This window comes from Opisthocomus hoazin, chromosome 16 (assembly GCF_030867145.1).
Source record: "Opisthocomus hoazin isolate bOpiHoa1 chromosome 16, bOpiHoa1.hap1, whole genome shotgun sequence".
NCBI lineage: Eukaryota > Metazoa > Chordata > Aves > Opisthocomiformes > Opisthocomidae > Opisthocomus > Opisthocomus hoazin.
The window spans coordinates 13755251-13775119 of record NC_134429.1 but is presented as its reverse complement, the minus strand read 5'-3'; the positions used below and the strand labels follow the sequence as shown (position 1 = coordinate 13775119).

At 40.3% G+C, this 19869-nt stretch overlaps 1 protein-coding gene across 5 annotated transcripts in view; it reads left to right on the top strand.

The window, feature by feature from the left end:
• DHRS3 (dehydrogenase/reductase 3) overlaps window positions 1–19869 on the top strand; it is an 87533-nt gene that overhangs the window by 57899 nt on the left and 9765 nt on the right. For 4 of the 5 annotated variants that reach the window (XM_075437617.1, XM_075437616.1, XM_075437615.1 and 1 more), the window contains 3 exons: window positions 18036–18179; window positions 18471–18590; window positions 19328–19566. In XM_075437617.1, the coding sequence (XP_075293732.1) occupies window positions 18036–18179; window positions 18471–18590; window positions 19328–19566 (503 nt within the window). Of the gene's footprint in view, window positions 1–15228; window positions 15427–18035; window positions 18180–18470; window positions 18591–19327; window positions 19567–19869 lie in introns of those variants that run through there. The other variant, XM_075437618.1, reaches the window with a different exon arrangement.

Genomic DNA, 19869 nt, shown 5'->3' with positions numbered 1-19869 from the left:
TCTAACAGTGACTTTGGAAGGGTTTCTTAGGTCTTTACTGTTGGGAGACTTGTCAGAAGCCATTGATTTTACTTAGGTTTTTTGTTTACACTGAGGGCTCTGGGCTCAGAAATTGGCAGTATGGATTTTCGGTAGCGTGTCTACAAGGGGTCTTACACAGCACTGCTTTTCTATTGTTCCTTTGTAATCATTTCTGTGATCTCGGTTTCTTTCAAAGTATGTATATTTTGTCCTTATATTTTGCCTTCTCTCCCCCAGCTGTGATGTGTTTGCCCTTTTGGTAGCAGTAGCTATTGATGAATAAACAAGAGGGCTTCTAGGGAATCCGGGGGTGTTTTGGCGTGAGAGATGTCTCCAAAATACCAAATGGGTTAGGGGCAGCCCTGGCCACATGTTAGTGTGACAGTACTGCAGAGAAGAGTTGAGCAATTCCTGTTAACCCTGTTGAGAGTTCTTCGCATTCATCACTGTGCAAGAAATGACCTCGTAAATACGCTGAAAGATCTCTCGCTGTTTTGTCCTCTGGACATTCGCTTCCTGTACTGCAGGAGACTGGGCGACTTGAAGGGTTTGCATGCTTGTGTGGCCGGTGAGGTAAGCAGTCTGGAATATCAGGACAGACAAGAGCCCTTACTAGATGGCAAGGAGCTGGCATCACCAACAAAAACAAGAAACGGAAGCTTCGCTCTTGCATGGAATGTACTACTTGATAGGCATGACCTCGCTCTGTCAGCACTGGAGTCTAGACAGTTATGTCTGCAAGTCTGCAAGGTACTTTTAACAGGATGGCAATGTGGTGGGCAGCTGTAGAATGCCACAAATGCAATAATACAGTGACTATTTTGGGATGGTGAACAAAGATCCTGAAGGCACTGCTTGAAAACTTTGTTTTGAAAAAGGGTCAGAGGTGGTGGTGGTGGTGTTGTTTTGGTTTGTATTTTGCTTATGTCACTCCTGAGGCTACAAAAAAACCCCTGAAATCTCAACTGTTCTTTCCGCCATTACTTTCACAACATTTTCAAAGACAGAACTTCATGTCTTCATTTGGGAAGACACCTTGTCATTTGAGCGTGCTGTCCTCTTTCAGTTCAGTTACAATGGGGATGGCAATAAGAAGTCAGTGGAGGAAGGAGCACTGAGGAAGGGATGGAGGTGTGCAAGCCCATTCTGCTGCCGAAACCTAGAGCTGGTTTCTTTCAGTGTTCCATGGAATTCAGCAGAACTGAAAACCTCAGAGGAATTGCGGGTGTTTGAGAGCCTTGTAGAATTGGAGAGTTTTAGCTGGGTGAGATTTTAGGCTATAAATTCTGTTTAGGATGAGACTATTGCAGAGAGGTTATGTAAAAAATGGTGTCAGGTCTTAGAATTTAGCCTTGTATTCCCAGTAACGGAAAATTTGGCAAGTTTCGAAATGAGCTTCTACAATGGCATTCTCCTCCCACATTATCTACACAAACTGCATCTGTAGTTCTGTGGATATTTCACTTTGGTCTTTATGAATCATGTTAACTTATTATTGTCCTGGTTTGTATGAATTGGTATTATATACATTTAAAAAATTCTTTTATAACATATACCAATACTATATGGTGAAAGATAACTGCATTGTGACTAGAGCTGGAAATGAAATTAATACTAATCTCCTGAGGTGAGGGCAAAATACCAAGACTGATGCTAAAAGTTAGTAAACTGTATTTGATACTTAGCTCTTGCCTGAAGAAGAATCTGACATCAAATTCTTAACACACAGGCATTTTAATCTGCCATGGAGTTTCACCCAGATGGGCTGTAGTGTTCCAAACTTGAAAACATTTCTTTTGCTATGTATGAAAGCGTATAATTTCTGATAATGTGCTGGAGGAGTGAGGAAGGGATGAGGTAGCATACCTGAACTCAGTAAGTCCTTCTGTTTGCTGTCTGTCAGGTTCTAAATCCACTGTAGCTGGGCCAGTCATCAAGAAGACACTTGTATTCTGCAAGTAATAACTGATTTCTGACATGTATCCTGCGATTCACTCTGAGTTCAGAGCATGAATAGACCTGATCTGGCCACCCCAGAGGAGATTAGTTCTGATATACGGAAAAGAGCTGATTTAAAATTAAGAATTTCAGACCTGGGAGGAACTGGTTTTCCACAGAACATGATTAATCACCATGTACTTGTTTTTAACAGGCACCATGATTTAATATAATGAAATCACAAAGCCTGTAAAATTAAGTTTATAAAAGAAATGGACACGGTTCCAGTGTACCCAATGCAAATGCAGTATGCAAATGTACTGCACAAACAGATGTTGAGCTGGCCTGGTGTATAATAATTTTTAAAAGGCTCAGTGTAAAATGTACCCATAAATTTTTAGATTCCAGTACTGAGATAGTGTTGTCAAGAGAGCATCTGTCCACGTCCTGAAAGCTTTTTATGCACTGTGGATTTCTCTGTAGTAGTTTAGCAATGCAAAGAAGTAACTAGCCATTTTGAAAAGGCAGTCTGACATGTTTCAAAGTGAGAAAGGTAATGTAATCTAAAAGGAATTTTGTGTTTTCTGTGTTGTAGATATTTTAATATAATGAGAATATTTAACCCATGTGCAAATATCAGGTTCTAGGTGATTAATTTCTCCTGTTGTGTGACTGAAATAAAAACCATAGGAACTGAACAGTTTCAGGCATAATTTGAACGATGGTCACTTGAATTTTATTTAAATGTAAGCACTTAATCTTACAGCAAACTATTAGAACATGTCATAACTTACCAGTAACCAGAAGCATGGGAAAACAATTGGGGAGTGAATGTTTTTCCATGTCATGCAAAAGAATGTATTAATTTGGAACTTTTGGTAAACTATGAGGGCATAGATTTGATTGAGTTGCTTTATGGTCTCCAGAAAGGCTTTCTTTCTCTGAAGATTATATACTGACAGCAGCTTTACGTAATGGCTTCCTGTTGGCAGCTCACTTCCTTTTTGATTGAATTTAAGGATGGGCAGAAGAACACTTGTTTCAAGTCCCAAGCTTAGATGGCATTAAGCCTGTTCTGTGTGCCAGTGCCAAGGCCAGCAGTTTGAAGAACGTGCTGAATAAGTGTCTCTGGTTGGCAAGCACAGCCAGAATTTATCAGATATCGGATCTGTTGATGTCTGTAAAGCAGCATTCCGGCTGCTTATAATTTAGCTTATAATTTAGAACATTCCTGTCTTTTATTACTGAGTACGTTGTAAAGAGCATAAACAATGCTAACAAGAAGTGGAACTTGCAGAGTAACCGGCTTGTCATCTCATGTCAGGATACAGTGATGTCATGTGAAAATACCGTCCCAGTGAGACCGTGCTGTGTTGGCACACCAAAATCCAGCACTTTTAAAAATGCTTAAGGATTGGCATCAAGACAGTTAAACGAGGCTTCCCACAAAATATAAGGACTGTGTCAATGCTGTAAGAAATGTTGAGGTAAGTTTTAAAGACGAGGTTATATATTAATGTTGTTGCAGTGCCTCAAACCCACTCATGCACCAGAAATTGTTTAGCATAAAGAAGCTAAATGTGCTGTATAAGACCAAGAGAAAAATATGATGCCTACCTCAGGGTTTACAGTGTAGATACAAACCAAAAGGCAACAGCTGAGTACAAACACAGAAGTCTGTACGGATGGGGTTGTAAAGCAAGTGATTTCAGCACCACTCCTTTAGCCGTTTTTAGGTTTTTGGAAATGCATCACAGCAATGGGGGTTTTAAGGTGGGATTTGAAGAGCAGCAATAAAGAGTTTTAGGGAATGTTTACAGATGTGCAGACACTGTGGCAGAAGACACAAAGGTTGTTTGAAAAATTAATGCTGGGAGGGTAAAGGTTGCAGTGGAAGCTCTGGTGCTAAATGGAGGATGATCAGTAATGTGAGGTAGTGACCTTGAAAGTGAAGACAGCAGCTTAGATCTGGAAAGCTTGAAGAAGAGGCAGTGAAATTCAAAATGAGAGTTGGCCTGGTCAAAGAGGTAGACTAGGTGTAGGATTTTGAGCAGGGAGGCTGGACCCGATGACCTCTAGAGGTCCCGTCCAGCCACAGCCTTTCTGTGATTCTGTGATCTTAGTCTTACTTGTACCAAAGACAGGAAAAAGGCTGCTTTTCTGAATTTCATGGCTGACAAGATGGGTTTGGTCTATATTTCACTGTACTTATCTGAAGTGATTCATCCCTATTTTATTTGCATGGTTTCATGACCTGTAGTGACTTGTAAATGTGCTGCTGTGTATTTCTGTGTTGTATGTATACCATGAGTCTGGCACAGACCAGGAAAAAGTTGTTTCGGATTTGTAGAACTATTTCTATCTGAAGCACTGACATACTTAGGTAGTTTTTACTGCATTATAAAATGAATTAAACATGCTGTTGAGCAAATGTCTAATTAGTCTGGCACAACAATTTGCTTTAAGAGTGACCATAAGCCCTGCATACATTTCTAAGCATTCTCACTAAAAGGTTTAGAAGGAATTAAATATTTTTTTTTTAATTTTGGTTTTTTACGCTGCTGTGGAAACATGTCTTGATAGGGTTGATACTATGCCGTGGATAGTAAAAAGATGAAGGAGGAACTTAGAAAACTCTGAACAGGCTCGGAGTTATATTCCTTAGACAGATCAGCAGCATTCAAAGAGAACATACACAAAGGCAGTACATCAGGAACTAGCTGATTTTACATCATACTACAATAGCCAAGACCAGCAACTTAATTTTACAGTAGCCTGAGAGGTGTGAAAGTATTATGACAATTTTTCCAAGAAAAGAACTAGGACAAATAGATGATGATGATGAACTCCACAGAAATAGCCAGTTAATTCTACAGGAACTATGGGGAGAAGAAAAAAGACAACAGTTCATTTCCTTCCTGTAACTTTGGGACAAGTGTGTAGAAATTCTGTATCTTTCCTTCTGGACAGTTTGGAAATGTCAGCTCATGATTATTGGTTTTGAGTGCTTGTTTTAAAATCCATTAACAAATGTCGGTTAGTTGTTAATGTTCATTTTCACTTTCATTTCTGGAATGAATTGAAGATACAAATCTAATACCATTGCCGCTTTAAGGTATTGCATAGGAAAAGGAGCCTGAAAAGGAAAAATCTTAAAGACAGAGAACAACAGCCTCAGAGCTGACCACCTGGAGAGAACAAACTCTGGCATTTTTAAACTTGTGTGCTTATCAGGAATATAAAGCAGAAATTATTAGAGAGATGTTTTTAGCTGGGCCCAGACTCTGTTCTTCAAAGCATCATGTCAACATGCTGAAGAGTCGAACAAGTCAGACCCAGGCACTGCCAGATCCGTTGGCTGATAACACTGACGCCAGTAGAAAAGGGTCAAATACATGTTGTTTGACCTTTATCCCAGTGGGGATTAAATTGATTCTAATTAATAGGCTTGGGAATAGATGGGTACCTTGGCAGAGTTTGTAACTAATTTAAATTGTTCATCCTATTAGCTTAGCCATAAACTATGCATAATTACAAAAGGATTTTGTGGACAGCCACCCTTGTGTTGCCACCTTCTTAATTATGATTTATTGAGTACAGTGCTGCAGAGCTTACTTGTTTTGATCAACATAGGGATTTCTGTTGTCTAACACTGCCTAAGCAAATGTGCCATTTAGGGCAATAAAGTAGTGTTTGAAAGCACAAATCTGCTGAAATTAGTTGTGCTTTACATAGGAGACTGAGATAAATCTGGCTCTCGGTACGTAATCAGTGGCAGTTGTACCTCTGAGTACACTTAAACAACTTAAAATCATACATATTTTGAGGTGGTGTAAAAATGATGCCTGGAAAGATTCTGGGCTGTGATTATCCTGTAGCATGACATATTTTTAGCCACAGGTTAGAAAGAGCCTATATAAAGGTGGAGTGGCAGTTGGTATGACCTGGCTAATATATTTCAGCCCTTATCTAAATGAAACAGCCATTTAAAATAGGTGCAAATAGAGTTCAAGCTTGACTTCTCATTCAGTCAGAGTTCCATCTCTTGGTCAGCACAGATACCAGCTTGCACCAGTTGTATTGATAGGTAGCATTTGTCTTTTAAATATGTCCTCTTTTCCAGTAAGTCCTGGACTGAAGCTGCTAGCAAAGTTTCTATGAGTGCTGACTTGTATCAGAAAGTGAAAACTTCACGCACAGAAGAAAATCTTATTTCAGTGTTTCTTAGAAGCTTCACTGTGCAGCAAATGTCTCTTGTATAGCTAGGCCTATGTTAAGAAATCAGGAGTTACCACTCAAAGCAGCATGGTATTTTAAGTAATTATAATTGGTTTTCCATTCTGCTTGCCCATTGAACCACTGCGTACACCCAAGTTACATTTTCAAAATTTTCTTCGTATCTGAGAAGTGGCAAACTCGCACTACTTTAACTGAAAGCAGCAATTGTTAGATTCTTAGATGTTTTAACTCTGGGTGCTGGACCTTAAGAAAAACCTCAAATATACTAGACTTAAAATGAATTAATGGGAGTGGAAGATGTTGCTGTAAAAACACTGCACAGTTCATCTTTCCATGCCCTTAAAAAGAATGGATCAACAGTAACAGTGGACAATCAGATATTTACTACATGAAGATTAAATTAGTGTTTGTCTTAGATCGGTCATTTTAATCTCCTTGCTAGTAGTAAACAGAGACGCCTTGTCTCTCTCATCATTACATTCACTGGGCGAGACTTGGCTGTGGTAGTTTGGAGAGGGAATGGGAAATCCTGACATCCACTTTCAGCAGCTTGGTTTTATGTTGAGTACAAACTCAAATTCCCTGTGCCCTACCTCCTGAAAAAGAAGCTTACCAGTGAGGACGAAACTCAGCTTACTGCCTTAAAGAGAAGAGGTCGTGCTTCCAAGTAGAATATTAAAGACATCCAGCTGGTACAAACACTTCTTTCCCAAAGTGGTAATAGAACAGGGCTGGCTCTGACCACAGTGAGCTGTCAGAAATGATGTAAGAACATTTCCAAGACTCTTGGGAAACACGGGAGTCCTGTCTCACTGAACTGAGTTACTTGATTTTGGGTTTTGAGATATGCTGATTGTGCAATGTTGCAGAGTGTTCTTTGTGTTGCTTGTTATTTGATTTTAATCCAGGTCCCTTAGAGACTATTGTCTCGGTTGTGTTTATATTTGAATGTGTGCTTTATGGAAGCAAGAGGTTTGCCTCTTTAAAAGCAAAACGTTTAGCCATCAAAGGGGTTTTTCAGGGTTTCATTTCCCTAGATGATGGTGTGCAACTGTTGCAGATCGCTCTGGGACACCCTTTACGCTGTAAGGACGTGTGTGTATGTGTGCACACGTGTGTGCATGTGGGTGGGTAAGTGTGTGTGCGTGTAGTGATCTGGCACCTTGCATCGCCTTCACAGCCCAGAGTTCACCAGTGGGTCAGCCAGCTCCTACTGACATCATTACACTTGTTTACTGCTCCCACAGAGGAAGTGCGATGCTGATGGGTTTGACCACTGTCATCTTATTTTAGTCCAGCATATTTGCAAAATCAGAAACTTAGAAAAGCATCTGACTTCTATAAAGTGATTCTAGTTTCTCTTCCTGACTCAATTAAAAGGGAAAATAAAAGACAGAAAATTCTTAGCCATTGAAATTAAATTACAAGGACAGTACTTCATGTTGTCATTGAAATGGTTACTACAACTAAAGATCCATCTCAACGGGAGTCAGTGTGCTTGGGGTGAACTACTCTGCCATACATGAAGTCAGAAAGGCTTCTTTACCCACGAAGATTACTAAAAACAGTTAAAATGCTTATGGTTTGCTTTTGAGTCACATATTTAGGTCAAGTCGTGTTATTTGTTTCAGGATCTAAGCCTCTAAGAGCAATTTCAGTTAAGACAATACATTACAGATTTCCCACTGATGCACATGGAGATTGCTGTCAGTCAGCCCTCCTGCACATCATGTCAGTCAGTTCAATTATCTTAGTCTTTTTGTGTACCTGTAAATATTTTTCAGTGGAAGTAAAGATTGTTCCACAGTGAATGTGAGTCAACCAAAAATAGGCCCGTTTTTTAGGTCTAAATTTCACACACTTCACAGAAGTAGTTTACAGATCCCCAGTGCTCTGCATTCTGCTGGTAGGTAGAAAACCCTATGGCTAGAGCCGTGCTTGTTTCCGACTTTGAACACAGTAAGAAATTATTGTGCCTCAATATTATATTACTGTCCCCTCAGCTAAATCTCAGATACTGACCAGGTAGTTTATATAATTGATATTACTCGAAAGCAAAGCTTATCTCATGTTCTGTGATAGCTTAATTGATTTTATGTTCATGTTGAGGTGAATTAACTTCGTTTTGTATTGCAGTGGCCTAAAAAGTATGTGTGGCATAGGCAATGACATCCAAAGCATGGCAACTTCCAGGGAGCTGGAACGTATTAATATGCTAGAGCTTGATGTGTGATTGCCTGACCAGCCCCTCTAGTTTACATAAAGTGTCACTGTAGCAGAACCTGATTAGAATTGTTTTGATCATTTCTGGACAAAAGTTATTATCATAAATTTTGTTTCTACATTTAGATATTTTATTTAGCTAGACCTGTGCTGGTTTTCACATTTTTTATAAGTAGGGTAGCTACTTCCTTTTAATAGCATGTTGAGAAAAAAAATGTATAATCCGTGAAAGACCCTTTTTAGCCAAGCTGTACCCCTTTAGGAGGTGCATGCTCTGGGAGTTTACAATCCTCCGATTCCCGCCCTCCTCCTTTGACATAATAGGCTGAGAGAGTTAAGTATGGCCTGAAAACTGTCATTTGTACAACAGATGAATAGATTTTAGAAATTCTGCCCTGTTGCATAGCAACAGCCACCATTAAAAAAATAACATTTTGAAATGTACATAAAAAGATAGGAAACCAGTTAAGCATTTAAATATTGAAGCTTTCTTCTAAGCACTATCCTTTATTTCTTTGACTAAAATACTTATAAGAAAAGCTCCTTTTGACAGTTCTTAGATGGTTTTAAAAGGGGAGCAATTCTCTTTTTCTGGAGGCAAAGAAAGGACGCTTGTAGGGGAGCTTGTCTGGAGCTGTTGCTAGCATTCAATTTATATGCGAATTTAGTGTAGGCTATTTTAACTCCTAGTACTTCTCCAGTAGCCTCATGGGAGAAATTATTTTTTTCAGTCAAGAGCTGCATCATATTATGCACCTGGCTGATCTGGAGCATATTTTAGGCCTTTCTGGAGGGCAGTTTATAATGACAGAGTTTGAAATGTTGTTCTTCCTTATCTTTCCATGTCTGTTTTTGTTGTAAGCCTTCTTCCAGTTTAACAAATTTAAACACTCCCCCTAGTCTTCCTTTTCTGTGATGTTCCTGCAAGAGCTGGGGTTGTCTGTCTGCCTGTGTCTTCCTTGGGCTTGTAAAGGTTCCTTGTGGCATTCTGCATTCATCAGGGCTTCTAATGCATTTACCGTTTTGTCCACTTTATTCCTGTATTCTGCCAATGTGACAGTGCAGCAAAATGCCAAGTCCCCTGGACTGGTAACAGGACTATCGTGGCCTATCACAGGTCTATGTAAGAATGTGGAGTAAACTTAGCTCCAGTTCACATAGCAGTGATCATAGCTTACTGCCAAAGTTCAGAACCAGTCCAGCATCAGAGGGCTAATTAAGTTTCCTTTGGAGTATAGCATCTAATTGATAAAATGGTATTTATTATTTTTTACAGAACTTGTAGTGGGATTGCATATAGTCCCCCAAATAAGTAGAGTTGCTGATGAAATACTCATGATGATTTAGCTTAAAGCAGGGGGCCAGCCTTCTCCACGGGAAGGTAAAACTGCTCAGCATTTCAAGATTAGGCACTCTGTTACACAAATAATCACATACGTATAAAGACAAACTCTAAAAAATAATCCAGTTCTATTGGGACCCAGTTTGTAGCTTTTGAATTCTTCTTTTCCATACATTTATGTTTGGTCTGATTTTTCCAATTTGTTAGTTAAGAAGTAGGAGACTTGTCAGTTAACTGTTGGTTGAACCAGGCAATTTTAGGAGTTACTTTCACCAGGTCAGGTGATGGAAATAATACTGCGTTGGATCCATGTTTTTAATTTCATATGTCCTTTACTTCTAACGTTGCCCTGTAATCTAAACTTTTGATTGTTTTTAGCTTTACAAAACCAAACATTCTTACCATTCAGTGTCAACATAACTTTCTGTCATAGTAAATGTTTAACTATATTATATGAACATTTAGCTTATGACATGTAAAGAACTCTACCCTGAGAGGTATATGCAGTAAGTAAAAATAATAATGCAGCATTTTGGAAGGAAAACGTGTGAACAGTAAACCTTCAGCTACATTGAGTGCCCTGTCGGCTCATGGCATTTTTGTTGGACAGATCCAGTAATTTTTTTTTCCTGTGCGATGTTACTTACTGACTTTCAATCCCTTCATCCTGTCTGCTGTGCTTGCAGTACAAAAGGGCTTTCTGCACCTGCGTATCTACCCTCCCCACAATTTCCTGAGATCTCTGTGGACATTTTTATATGAATCTGGATTATAGAGGTGGCATGCCAAGCAAATGGAGGCAGCAGCACACGAGCTACTTTTACGGAATGGAGTATTATATTTCTGTTGGTAGATACCTTCAGAGCCTTACCTCAAACACCCAGCTTTAAAAAACGTACTCCTCTCCCCTCCTCCTCCAGGTATGCCCACTTTGTTCTGCTTTGCAGCCGGAGAGTTTTATTGCTGGATATTTCTTTGTGTGCTTTGGCTCCCTGGAGCCGAGGCCGGTTCTAACACATGGTGTGGCAGACATTCACCATTCAAACGCGGTCGTTTCCCCCCCCAGATGCTTCGCTGGACCTTTGCAGGGTGTCAGCTTGTGGCCACTTGGTGCCTGGGCTGGAACGTGCACTCCGTTTGACCCTGTCCCAGCGTTAATGGGATTGTAAAGGCTGACTCCTGCGTGACCTCTTCTTGCAAACAACCCTAACCCTTCCCCTTCCTCAACTGTTCTGTACAAGAGAGCTGAGAAGTGTTGCTCCCAAGGCAGTCTGGAGGCGCGGTTCGTGTTGCAGACGAAAGCAATTGGAAAAACCACTGGAAAAAAGTCAGCATGGGGCCACCTGCTGTCCTTAAATAGTCCTGACTGTGAGAACAGTAGGCATTTGTTCACTTCTTTAGAAGGAGCTGCTCTTTAATGCCTGTATGCAGACAGAAAATTACAAATTTTCTTTCCAAATAAGGCCTCTATTGAATAGGAGACAGGTGTTTACTCACTTTACGACTTTTTAGGTGCTGTTCTGTTTTCTTCAGAGGGGAAAAAAAGGGTGACTGGGGTACAACTGGAATTGACGGTGGTTTAGGTGAATAATGTTAATCCCATTGAGTGCTAAGTCAACGTATAAAATAATAAAAGTTCTGACTCTAGACTGAAGGAATTGGAATTCACTCTTTCAGTCTCCTTCTGAAGTATCTTTAGACCTAACTTTTAATCTCATTACTGTATATTACTCCTGGCCTTAACTCAAACCAGTTTATAATAAAGTCTGCATTTTGTCTTTACCATGGTGGCAGGATTAACTTTAAATTAGATTCTTAGAGTCTAATGTCTTTAGAACTTCTAAATACTAATCTAGAAAAGGTTTGTGTACAATAGGTAAATGCGCTTACTCTCTCGTGATTACCTGTGATTACCTGTAATCTTTCTTACACCTATCCCTTGCAGCTTTGATATTCACTTTCCACTGTGGGAATTGAGAAAATTTTACCACTGGCCTGCTTTGTTTGCTTACTTTTATACAAGTGTCACTAAGGGGCTGGGTTAAGTATTTTGACCTACTTCAGGCATCAAAAGGTTCTTTTTCCTTTCTGAAGCAAAGATTGGTTTTTCACACTGAACAGCCACACCTTTCACTCTTGCAGTAATCTGTCTTTGGCGTGCCTCTCCCATGGAGAACTCCTGAAAGAACTTGTCTGACTTTGCCCTGGGGGCAAGAGAGGGGAAGGGGTGGAGGAGCAAACCCTTACGCCATGAACGCTTTTGAGGCTGTAGGATTTAGCCTCCAGTTCTCATGATATGCAAAATGCTGCCAGGATTCTGGGATACACTGGAATGCTTTTCTTCGGAGGACCAACTGTGAGTTAGTACTACCAGGCTTTGTAAATATATGGGGATAAGACTGACATACTTCAGTGGATTATCTACACTTTGTACTTCCTAAAAGTATGCAGGAACTTTCAGCATTGGGTGCAGAAAGGCTTTCTCTGTTTGAACAAAGGTAGCAGTCTGTGCAATTACAGATACCAGCTCAAACAGAGCAACTTTTGTTTCACTGGGCTAGGAAGGAGGTTGAAAGGGGGAATGAAATGTGTTGACCTACCAACTACTTCCTATCTGCTGATCTGTGGTGAGGAGTTGTGGTTGATTTGCGGAGGCAGCAATAATGAGATCAGGCAGGAAGGGCACTTTTGTGTGTCTCTGCAGCACTGTAGTCTTTCAGTGTCTTCAAACTGATACAGAGAATTGCTTCATGAATCGTAAACTGCAGAAACTTTTGGAATGGAAGTTGTATCTGCTGATCACTATGCACATTGATGTGCTGGAAAAGTCTACAAGTGAACAGTTTTGTACAAAAACACGACTCAGGTGATCCAAGGGGAGTGTCAAGAAATGGCACGTGTTAGGTCTCAGAAATGCTTTTATTGTGGGACACCTTTCCAATACTGGTCTAGTTCACTGGAGCGATAAAAGTCTAGCACAGCGGGTTTGCTGAAGATACAGTGCCGAATTAATTGACAATGTAAAAGGGCAACATCCCTTTGCTGCCGTTCTTAAATTGTGCTAGCAATAAAATTGGACCAAACAAGTTAAACAGCATTGTAAATGATGTAAAATTAGCTCTAACTTCGTCTCCTGCACCAATAATATACTTAAGGCTCTGGAAGCATAGATCATGTGTATAGGCTGTGGTTGACAGCAGCTTCAATCTAGACCAGTTTATATAAATTAGTGGCTTTATCTGATTTTGTGGTGGTCAAAAGCATAACTCTTACTCACACGTGTTACAGTGAAAATCAGGATTTAAACCTGCAGTCAGGTTTGGGGCTTTTGGCAAGTAGCCAGCGCAGGCCTCATTAGAAAGTCTTGCCTTAGTACAACAGCAGCTAAAACCTTCCTTTTGACTCCCCTCCGACCTCAGGGCATGTCTCATTAGCAGATTAAGTCCAGAGTTAAAGGAGTCCTCTGGGAGCAGAGGATGCGGTGTCTACTGAGCCTGCCACTCTAGCTGAAATGATTTTCCTAAGGCCAGATAAGGAGTTCTGTGACTTGCCAGAGGGGAGAAGATCTAGAGATAAGGTTTGTTTTGCAAAAATCTGCTCGTGAATAAATCCTGGGAAAATCTGCACTAAGATGTGATGTCACAGCCCTTACCTACTTTAAAGTTAATTAAGAGGAGGGCTTGTTAAGTTCCTTTAACATCATAAATCTGTTCTTTCGTACGTGCAGTGGTAGGAAGACTCCTCTCCTGCTGCCCAGGCTCTCATCAGCCGGGAGCATAAGCGATCGCTTTGCCATTCCACCTGCCTCCCCGACTGCCAGCCACCGGGGTCACCCAGAGGTAACGCAGGGCCGGGAGCCTCCCGGAGCGGGGATTAACTGCGCGCTGGGCTGTTGCCCTCCACAATTTTCTGGTCAGTAACTTTTTGAAAGGAGAGCGTGTCTAGTTCAGTAGGGAGGAGCAGGCAGGAGAGGATGATGAGAGATGAAGAGGGAGAAGAAATAGGGGCTGGATTCTTTCCAGGACGGAAAACTGTCTGTCCAAGAACTTCTCCAAAATGCAAATTAAATATTCCTCTATCCACCATTAAATTACCGTGAATGAGTGGCTGTGCAACATCCTGACAGGCTGTGTAATAAGGAATGCCGTGTCTCTTTTCTCCTTTATTCCTCTGCATTTTCCTCTGTCCCAGACAGGAACTTCTGTGCCTGTAAGAGTCATTCTCTCCAGGACTGTCTCCAGTTGGGACACACTTATTGCCAATTTAGAATTAAACTTAAAAAGGAAAGGGGGCACAGACCAGACTCTAAGACCCATGTCTACATTTTGAAAATTGTGCTTCCTAATAAAATGGGCTGTTTCCTAAACTGCAAATCTAGACTCCTCACAAATGCAGAGCCCATCCTAACTGAGGCAGGATAAAGCTACATGATGCCTTTCTTGATGTTGACTGAGCAAAGAATAAAATGAGACTTCCTTACATGCTTGCGTATAAAGGAAAGTGAAGTGCCCACTGCACAGCCTTAGGCTAACCAGAGCTCACAGGGCATCAGCAAAGCACAGGCCCAGGCCCACAATCATTCATCAGTTCAACAGCAAGCAAAAGTTTTTGTTCAGGAGCATTGAGAACATGCAGATTGTCCCTGACTCTGGACGTGTCTAGCTGAACGGCTTAGTGAGAATGTTACAGATAACACAACCTTATGAGTGCCAAGCAGCAAATTGTCAAATTGCAGATTTTGCAGAAGGAGGTGAATGTGGGAGAGCAGAGGACTGATGAGTAGGTTTGTAGAAAATCTCAGGAGGTGATTTAATAGAGTAAGGACCTAGAAAAACATTGGTGAAATGGCTGCAAGTGAGAAGAGAGCAGTATTGCCTACACAGAAACACTAAGCCAAAGCCCTCTGAAGGTAGAGTTCAGGAGCAACAGAAGCCTCAGCTATGAGGCTCATGCAGCAACTAAAAGTCCTGTCTCTTTGTAAGATCTGATATCCTAGGAGACTAGAGGGAAGCCTGTGCCAATTTAATTTGGCCAGATGTACGAGAGAAATTGAAAGTCTCATATGATCTTGTAGGAGCAGTCAAGTTTGAATTTGGACCAAAAGCATGTTGTATTGAGTTTTGAGTTTTATCCGTCTGTAAAAAGTAGCAGAAATGATGGCAGGAAACTTCACTTCCCACTGTGTTGTTAGGGAACTTTCACCTCTCACGAAAGAATGGTCTTTTATTTACTGCTTTTCTCTTACGCAGGCTGAAGCCTTCACCTGAGTGTGAACAGTATCAAGGACACGAAAACTTCCATGGAAAAAAATCAGTTCTGAAGTTAATGCTGTCAGCAGGATAACCAGCAATTTCTGTCTTCCCCAGATGGCCCAGATTATAACAGGGTCACCTTGCAAGACTTGCCTGTAGGATATTAAAGGTCCCAAAGTAATTGTTAGGGCATAAAAAATGTTATGTCCAAGAATTGCATCACAGACAGATGTTCCTTTGACAGGTCATCCTTTGCTTAACTGTTCTTCCATGTATGTTTCCTGACATTCAATGCATCAGTGGCAACTCTTGGGAATAGGAGGCTGTATGGATGTTTGAAACAGATTAAAGTGAAGAGTGAGGGATCTACTTTTTATTTTGCAATAGCAGTGTGAAGCCCTGGAGTGCTAGGTATGTGAGATCAGTTTCTTGCCTTACTCCCCTCATCTAACATCTTATTTCTCTTTCTCTCCTCTTCCTCTCCTACTTTCCATCACCCTTCAACTTCTCAGCTGACTTCTTAGTGTCTGCATTTGACTGATCCAGTCCTGCTAAGAGGTTGAAGTTCACACTGATGTAAGCTCTGTGGGCATCAAACTTGATGCTTATGGTTGATGTTTTCTAGTGTTTTTTTCTCCGCTTTCCACAGAGATGTAGGTTGTGAAAGAGAGAGCAAGTAAGTGTGTATGCTTACAGTTGAACAGTATTTTGTAAATATTTCCTGAAAGCTTGTGAAATTTCTCCCATGTTCTTGATTTCCCTTCAAGTCTGCAGAGTAGGCATAAGAAATATCACCCAGTCTCGCTCTGAGTTCAGAGTGAGTACATATCCACCAGTTTTACAGCCTTTGTGTAGATGTTAAAGCCTGGTGGCCAAGGGTGATATGCTGAAACTTTGGAAGATGGGCCAATACACAAGCCACATTTTTAGTTGTATGCTTTCTTACAGTTTTTAAGCCTGGTCACAACTTTTTCCTTGACAATTACTTCCCCTGAGAGAAGATTTCCTATGAAATGTCTCTGGCTTATTTATACATGCTCTGAAGTTTCTGGTTAACCAACCCGTTAGTCCTGTGGTGATTTTGAGAATATAGGTCTGCCAGTCTGTGTGTGTTTATGTTCACAGATGTGCCAATGATTTATAAATGGGATTAATTGTAAATTTAATTCATTTAGGAAATGGTTGAGGACCCAAGTACTTCTGCATTTTAGCCTTGCTTAGTTGCTCTGGAAGAGCTCTTTGACCCTGCCAGAGATTAGTTTTAGTACCAGTTATGAGATAAGCTTAACCAGTCCTTAAAAATAAGCATGTTAAAGCTCTCTGCAAGAGATTTGTTGTGGGTCCTAAATTTTTGTGTTTAATTTGTTGTTACAAAGTTAATTGAGTGATAGAATTTAGACTTTTTTCCCTGTTCTTTCAACTTTTTGAAAACTCAAATATTATTGGATCTTTAAAGTTTAAGTGTGCTTTTTTTAACCATTAAAAAAATCAGTTTATCAGTCAGATTCATACTCAATACACAGTGGCATGGGAAGCAACTGTAATCCTGGATCACAGGTGGTAAGGGCACTGCTTGGAAACAGCACCATTCTGAGAGCAACAAAGCTGTTTCCATTTTCAAAGCCCATTTTTCCAGTCCCCTGATCAGCATAAAGCTGCACTGAACTATGCAAATGTCCTCATTTGTTTTGTAGTACTAAATAGTAGTTTTGCATTATTAATGCTCACAATTGCAATTGCAAGCAGTAGCAACCTTTTCTTTCTCTTTTGGATCTGCTGTGTGACTCACAGAGCAGTCAGCTGATGTCGGTAACCTACTCCAGTAATTTATTTTTTGCAGAACGACAAGTGACTCGCCATTCATAACATGATGAATGCTTAGAAGACTTAGCTTGAAGAGCAGAAAGGACAGATAGATTCATATATAGATGTCTTAGGTAACAGGGAGATGAGATTATATTTCGTCCAGTAGCCTTAAAAAGGAATAGAAAATAAGGTTATATACTTGGAAAAAAATATTCTAGGTAAATCTATTTAGCTGTAGATTGATGTTTGAAAGACAGTGGTGGAAGTGCTATCTCATACTTGAGACTAATATTGTTGTCTCACTAGGAAAAATCATATCATACTGGTATGAAGCCCCACAAGGAAAGTGGGGAACCTGGTAACTTTTCAAGTTACTTCTATTTCTGACTTCCATGATGGTGCAGAAATACAGATAAGGTTGCGCTGGTTATGTGTTCATTGTATATCAAATCCATGCTAAGTGATTTTAATGTTTTGTTTCCACGGATATTCAGAATTTTCCTTTGTACAAGAAGTATTGTATCATTTTTACTGTGTTAAATGGGAATGGCAAGTGAAATCTCACATATATTAGTTGCAAAATGTTATGGGTATAATGAATATATTAAATTCATGCTTGAAATTTCTCACACTGAGAAATTTCAAGCATGAATTTAATCTATATATTAGGATGAACCTCTTGTTTGAAATGCACCTAGGACACCAGCCTGCAAACAGCATTGCAAATAGTTGCATATGATATGCTGAAAAAATATGTTTTACTGCAGAGCAGATACTGTCTCCAAATGTAGAACAAGAAGCAGATAACATACCAGATATACAGGAAGGTAGAATAAATTTATCTTTCTCTGCATGTATGTAGCAAAAGCAGGGATAGATTTGAAATTTCACAATACAGAAAATTTGCCAAGTGTTTTGTATATGTGTGATGTTAGGCTAAAGATCTGATTTTTTGTGTTAGCTATTGTGTTGCCTGTAAAGAACCTGTAAATAAATAGATTATCAGCAGTGGGACAGAGCTACCACCATGGTACTCAAGTCCCATCCCAATGTAACAGAAAATCATTGTTAGTCTTAAATGAAACAGTGCAACAGGGCTGGCAGTGAAAACGCATCGAATATATTCATGAAATTGTTGAAGTTAGAAGCATGTTTTAATTATTTTATATTTGAAGCAGAAGTAGTTTGACTCTAACAAAAGATTCTTGCTGCAGATCATCCTGTGGGGTCGAACTGAGAAGTGCCTGAAGGAGACCACAGAGGAAATCAGGATGATGGGGACAGAATGCCATTATTTCATTTGTGATGTAGGAAATCGAGAGGAGGTCTATCAGCAAGCCAAAGCTGTACGGGAAAAGGTTAGTGTCTGAGGAAACACTGTTTGTGGGCAGAATGTAGTAACGAGACTGAGGAAAAAAAAATATATTGGCAAATTGGGAAAAACAAAGGCGACCATCCAGATTATGCTGTACAAAGTCTAGCTACCTGTTTTAAGTGATCCAGAAGGATTAGATGGCCTATAGGCAAGAATGTCAAAAGCTATGAAAATAATACTGTATTTAGGCAATAATAGACTTTTAGATATAATGGTGACTGCTGATTCGTGAAGAGAGATATTAGTTGTAACAAGTCATTTGCTTTTTTTGCAGGTGGGTGATATCACTATCCTGGTGAACAATGCTGCTGTGGTCCATGGTAAGAGCCTGATGGACAGCGATGATGATGCACTGCTCAAATCACAACATATAAACACCCTGGGACAGTTCTGGGTAAGATAAGCTCTTGTGCCACATGTATTTAGAATTGGGAATGAGAGTGACAGATTACAGCCGGTAAACACTTGGCTGCTGCTAGGTCTTTCTAAATGATGCTTGGTAAAATCAGTCTGACATGAAAAGGAGACAGAAAAAACAATGTGAGGGACAAAGGCCAGAGGAAAGTAGTCTAAAAAAATACGATTTTTCCAGTAGTGACACAGTATCTGATGCTCTTGTGTCCCAATTCTGTGGTTTCCAGTAAAAGCTTTTGAGAAAGGCTGAGCTCCCTGAGAATAGTTTTCTGTACAGTGATGCACATGGAACATCAGAGGAGCAGGAGACTACATTGTTTTGGGAAGGAAAATAGTGTGAGACTCATTCCATATTGAATTAGATAATAGTAATAAAAAAGAGCTTCTTGTGATTTCATCACTTTGTTGAAGACTTTATCCTCTACAAGAACTTCTAAACATAAAAAGTGTTCTGTTCATGGCCTTTATCTGTGGGTACAGCTTACTTACGTGCTAGAAAAATATTTTGTTTTGTTTCTACACAAACTTTGTCTGTTGAGAATCTTTCAGAAAATGGCAAAGCAGCAAGGTACTCTCCCGCTCCTTTCCTAGCATAATGAACAACACAGTGTGGCTTGTTGTAGCTGTGTCACCTTATTCTTTTCAGTAACTACAGTTTTTATTGTATCTCTGCTGAGCAAACCTTTTTTCTTTTTTTCTTACTCTGTTGTTCTTCAGACCACCAAAGCATTCCTGCCAAGGATGCTGGAGTTGCAGAATGGACACATTGTTTGCCTGAACTCTGTCCTGGCCTTGTCAGCCATCCCTGGTGCCATTGACTATTGCACCTCCAAAGCCTCGTCCTTCGCCTTTATGGAGAGCCTGACCCTGGGGCTGCTAGACTGTCCTGGAGTGAATGCCACAACAGTCCTGCCCTTCCACACCAGCACAGAGATGTTTCAGGGCATGAGAATCAGGTCAGTCCAGGGGAACTAGAATAAAGCATCTCATTTTAAATGAATCATCAGAATATACTCCTAATTAATGCTTCATTTAGTTAAGAGAATTTGATGTCTCATTTGGCTGCCTGGGAACAGAGGGTCACTCTAGGCCACCTGGGACTCATCAGACTGGTTCCCTCAGTTTGCTGGCATATTCATATAGCCTGCCTGCCCGGAGTGAGACATTTGCTTCTATACAGAAAACTGAAAGCTATTTTTCTCTGACTGTATTTCGGCCATATGCAGCCACCAGAGAGGGAGGGAAGGCAATCTGAAAAT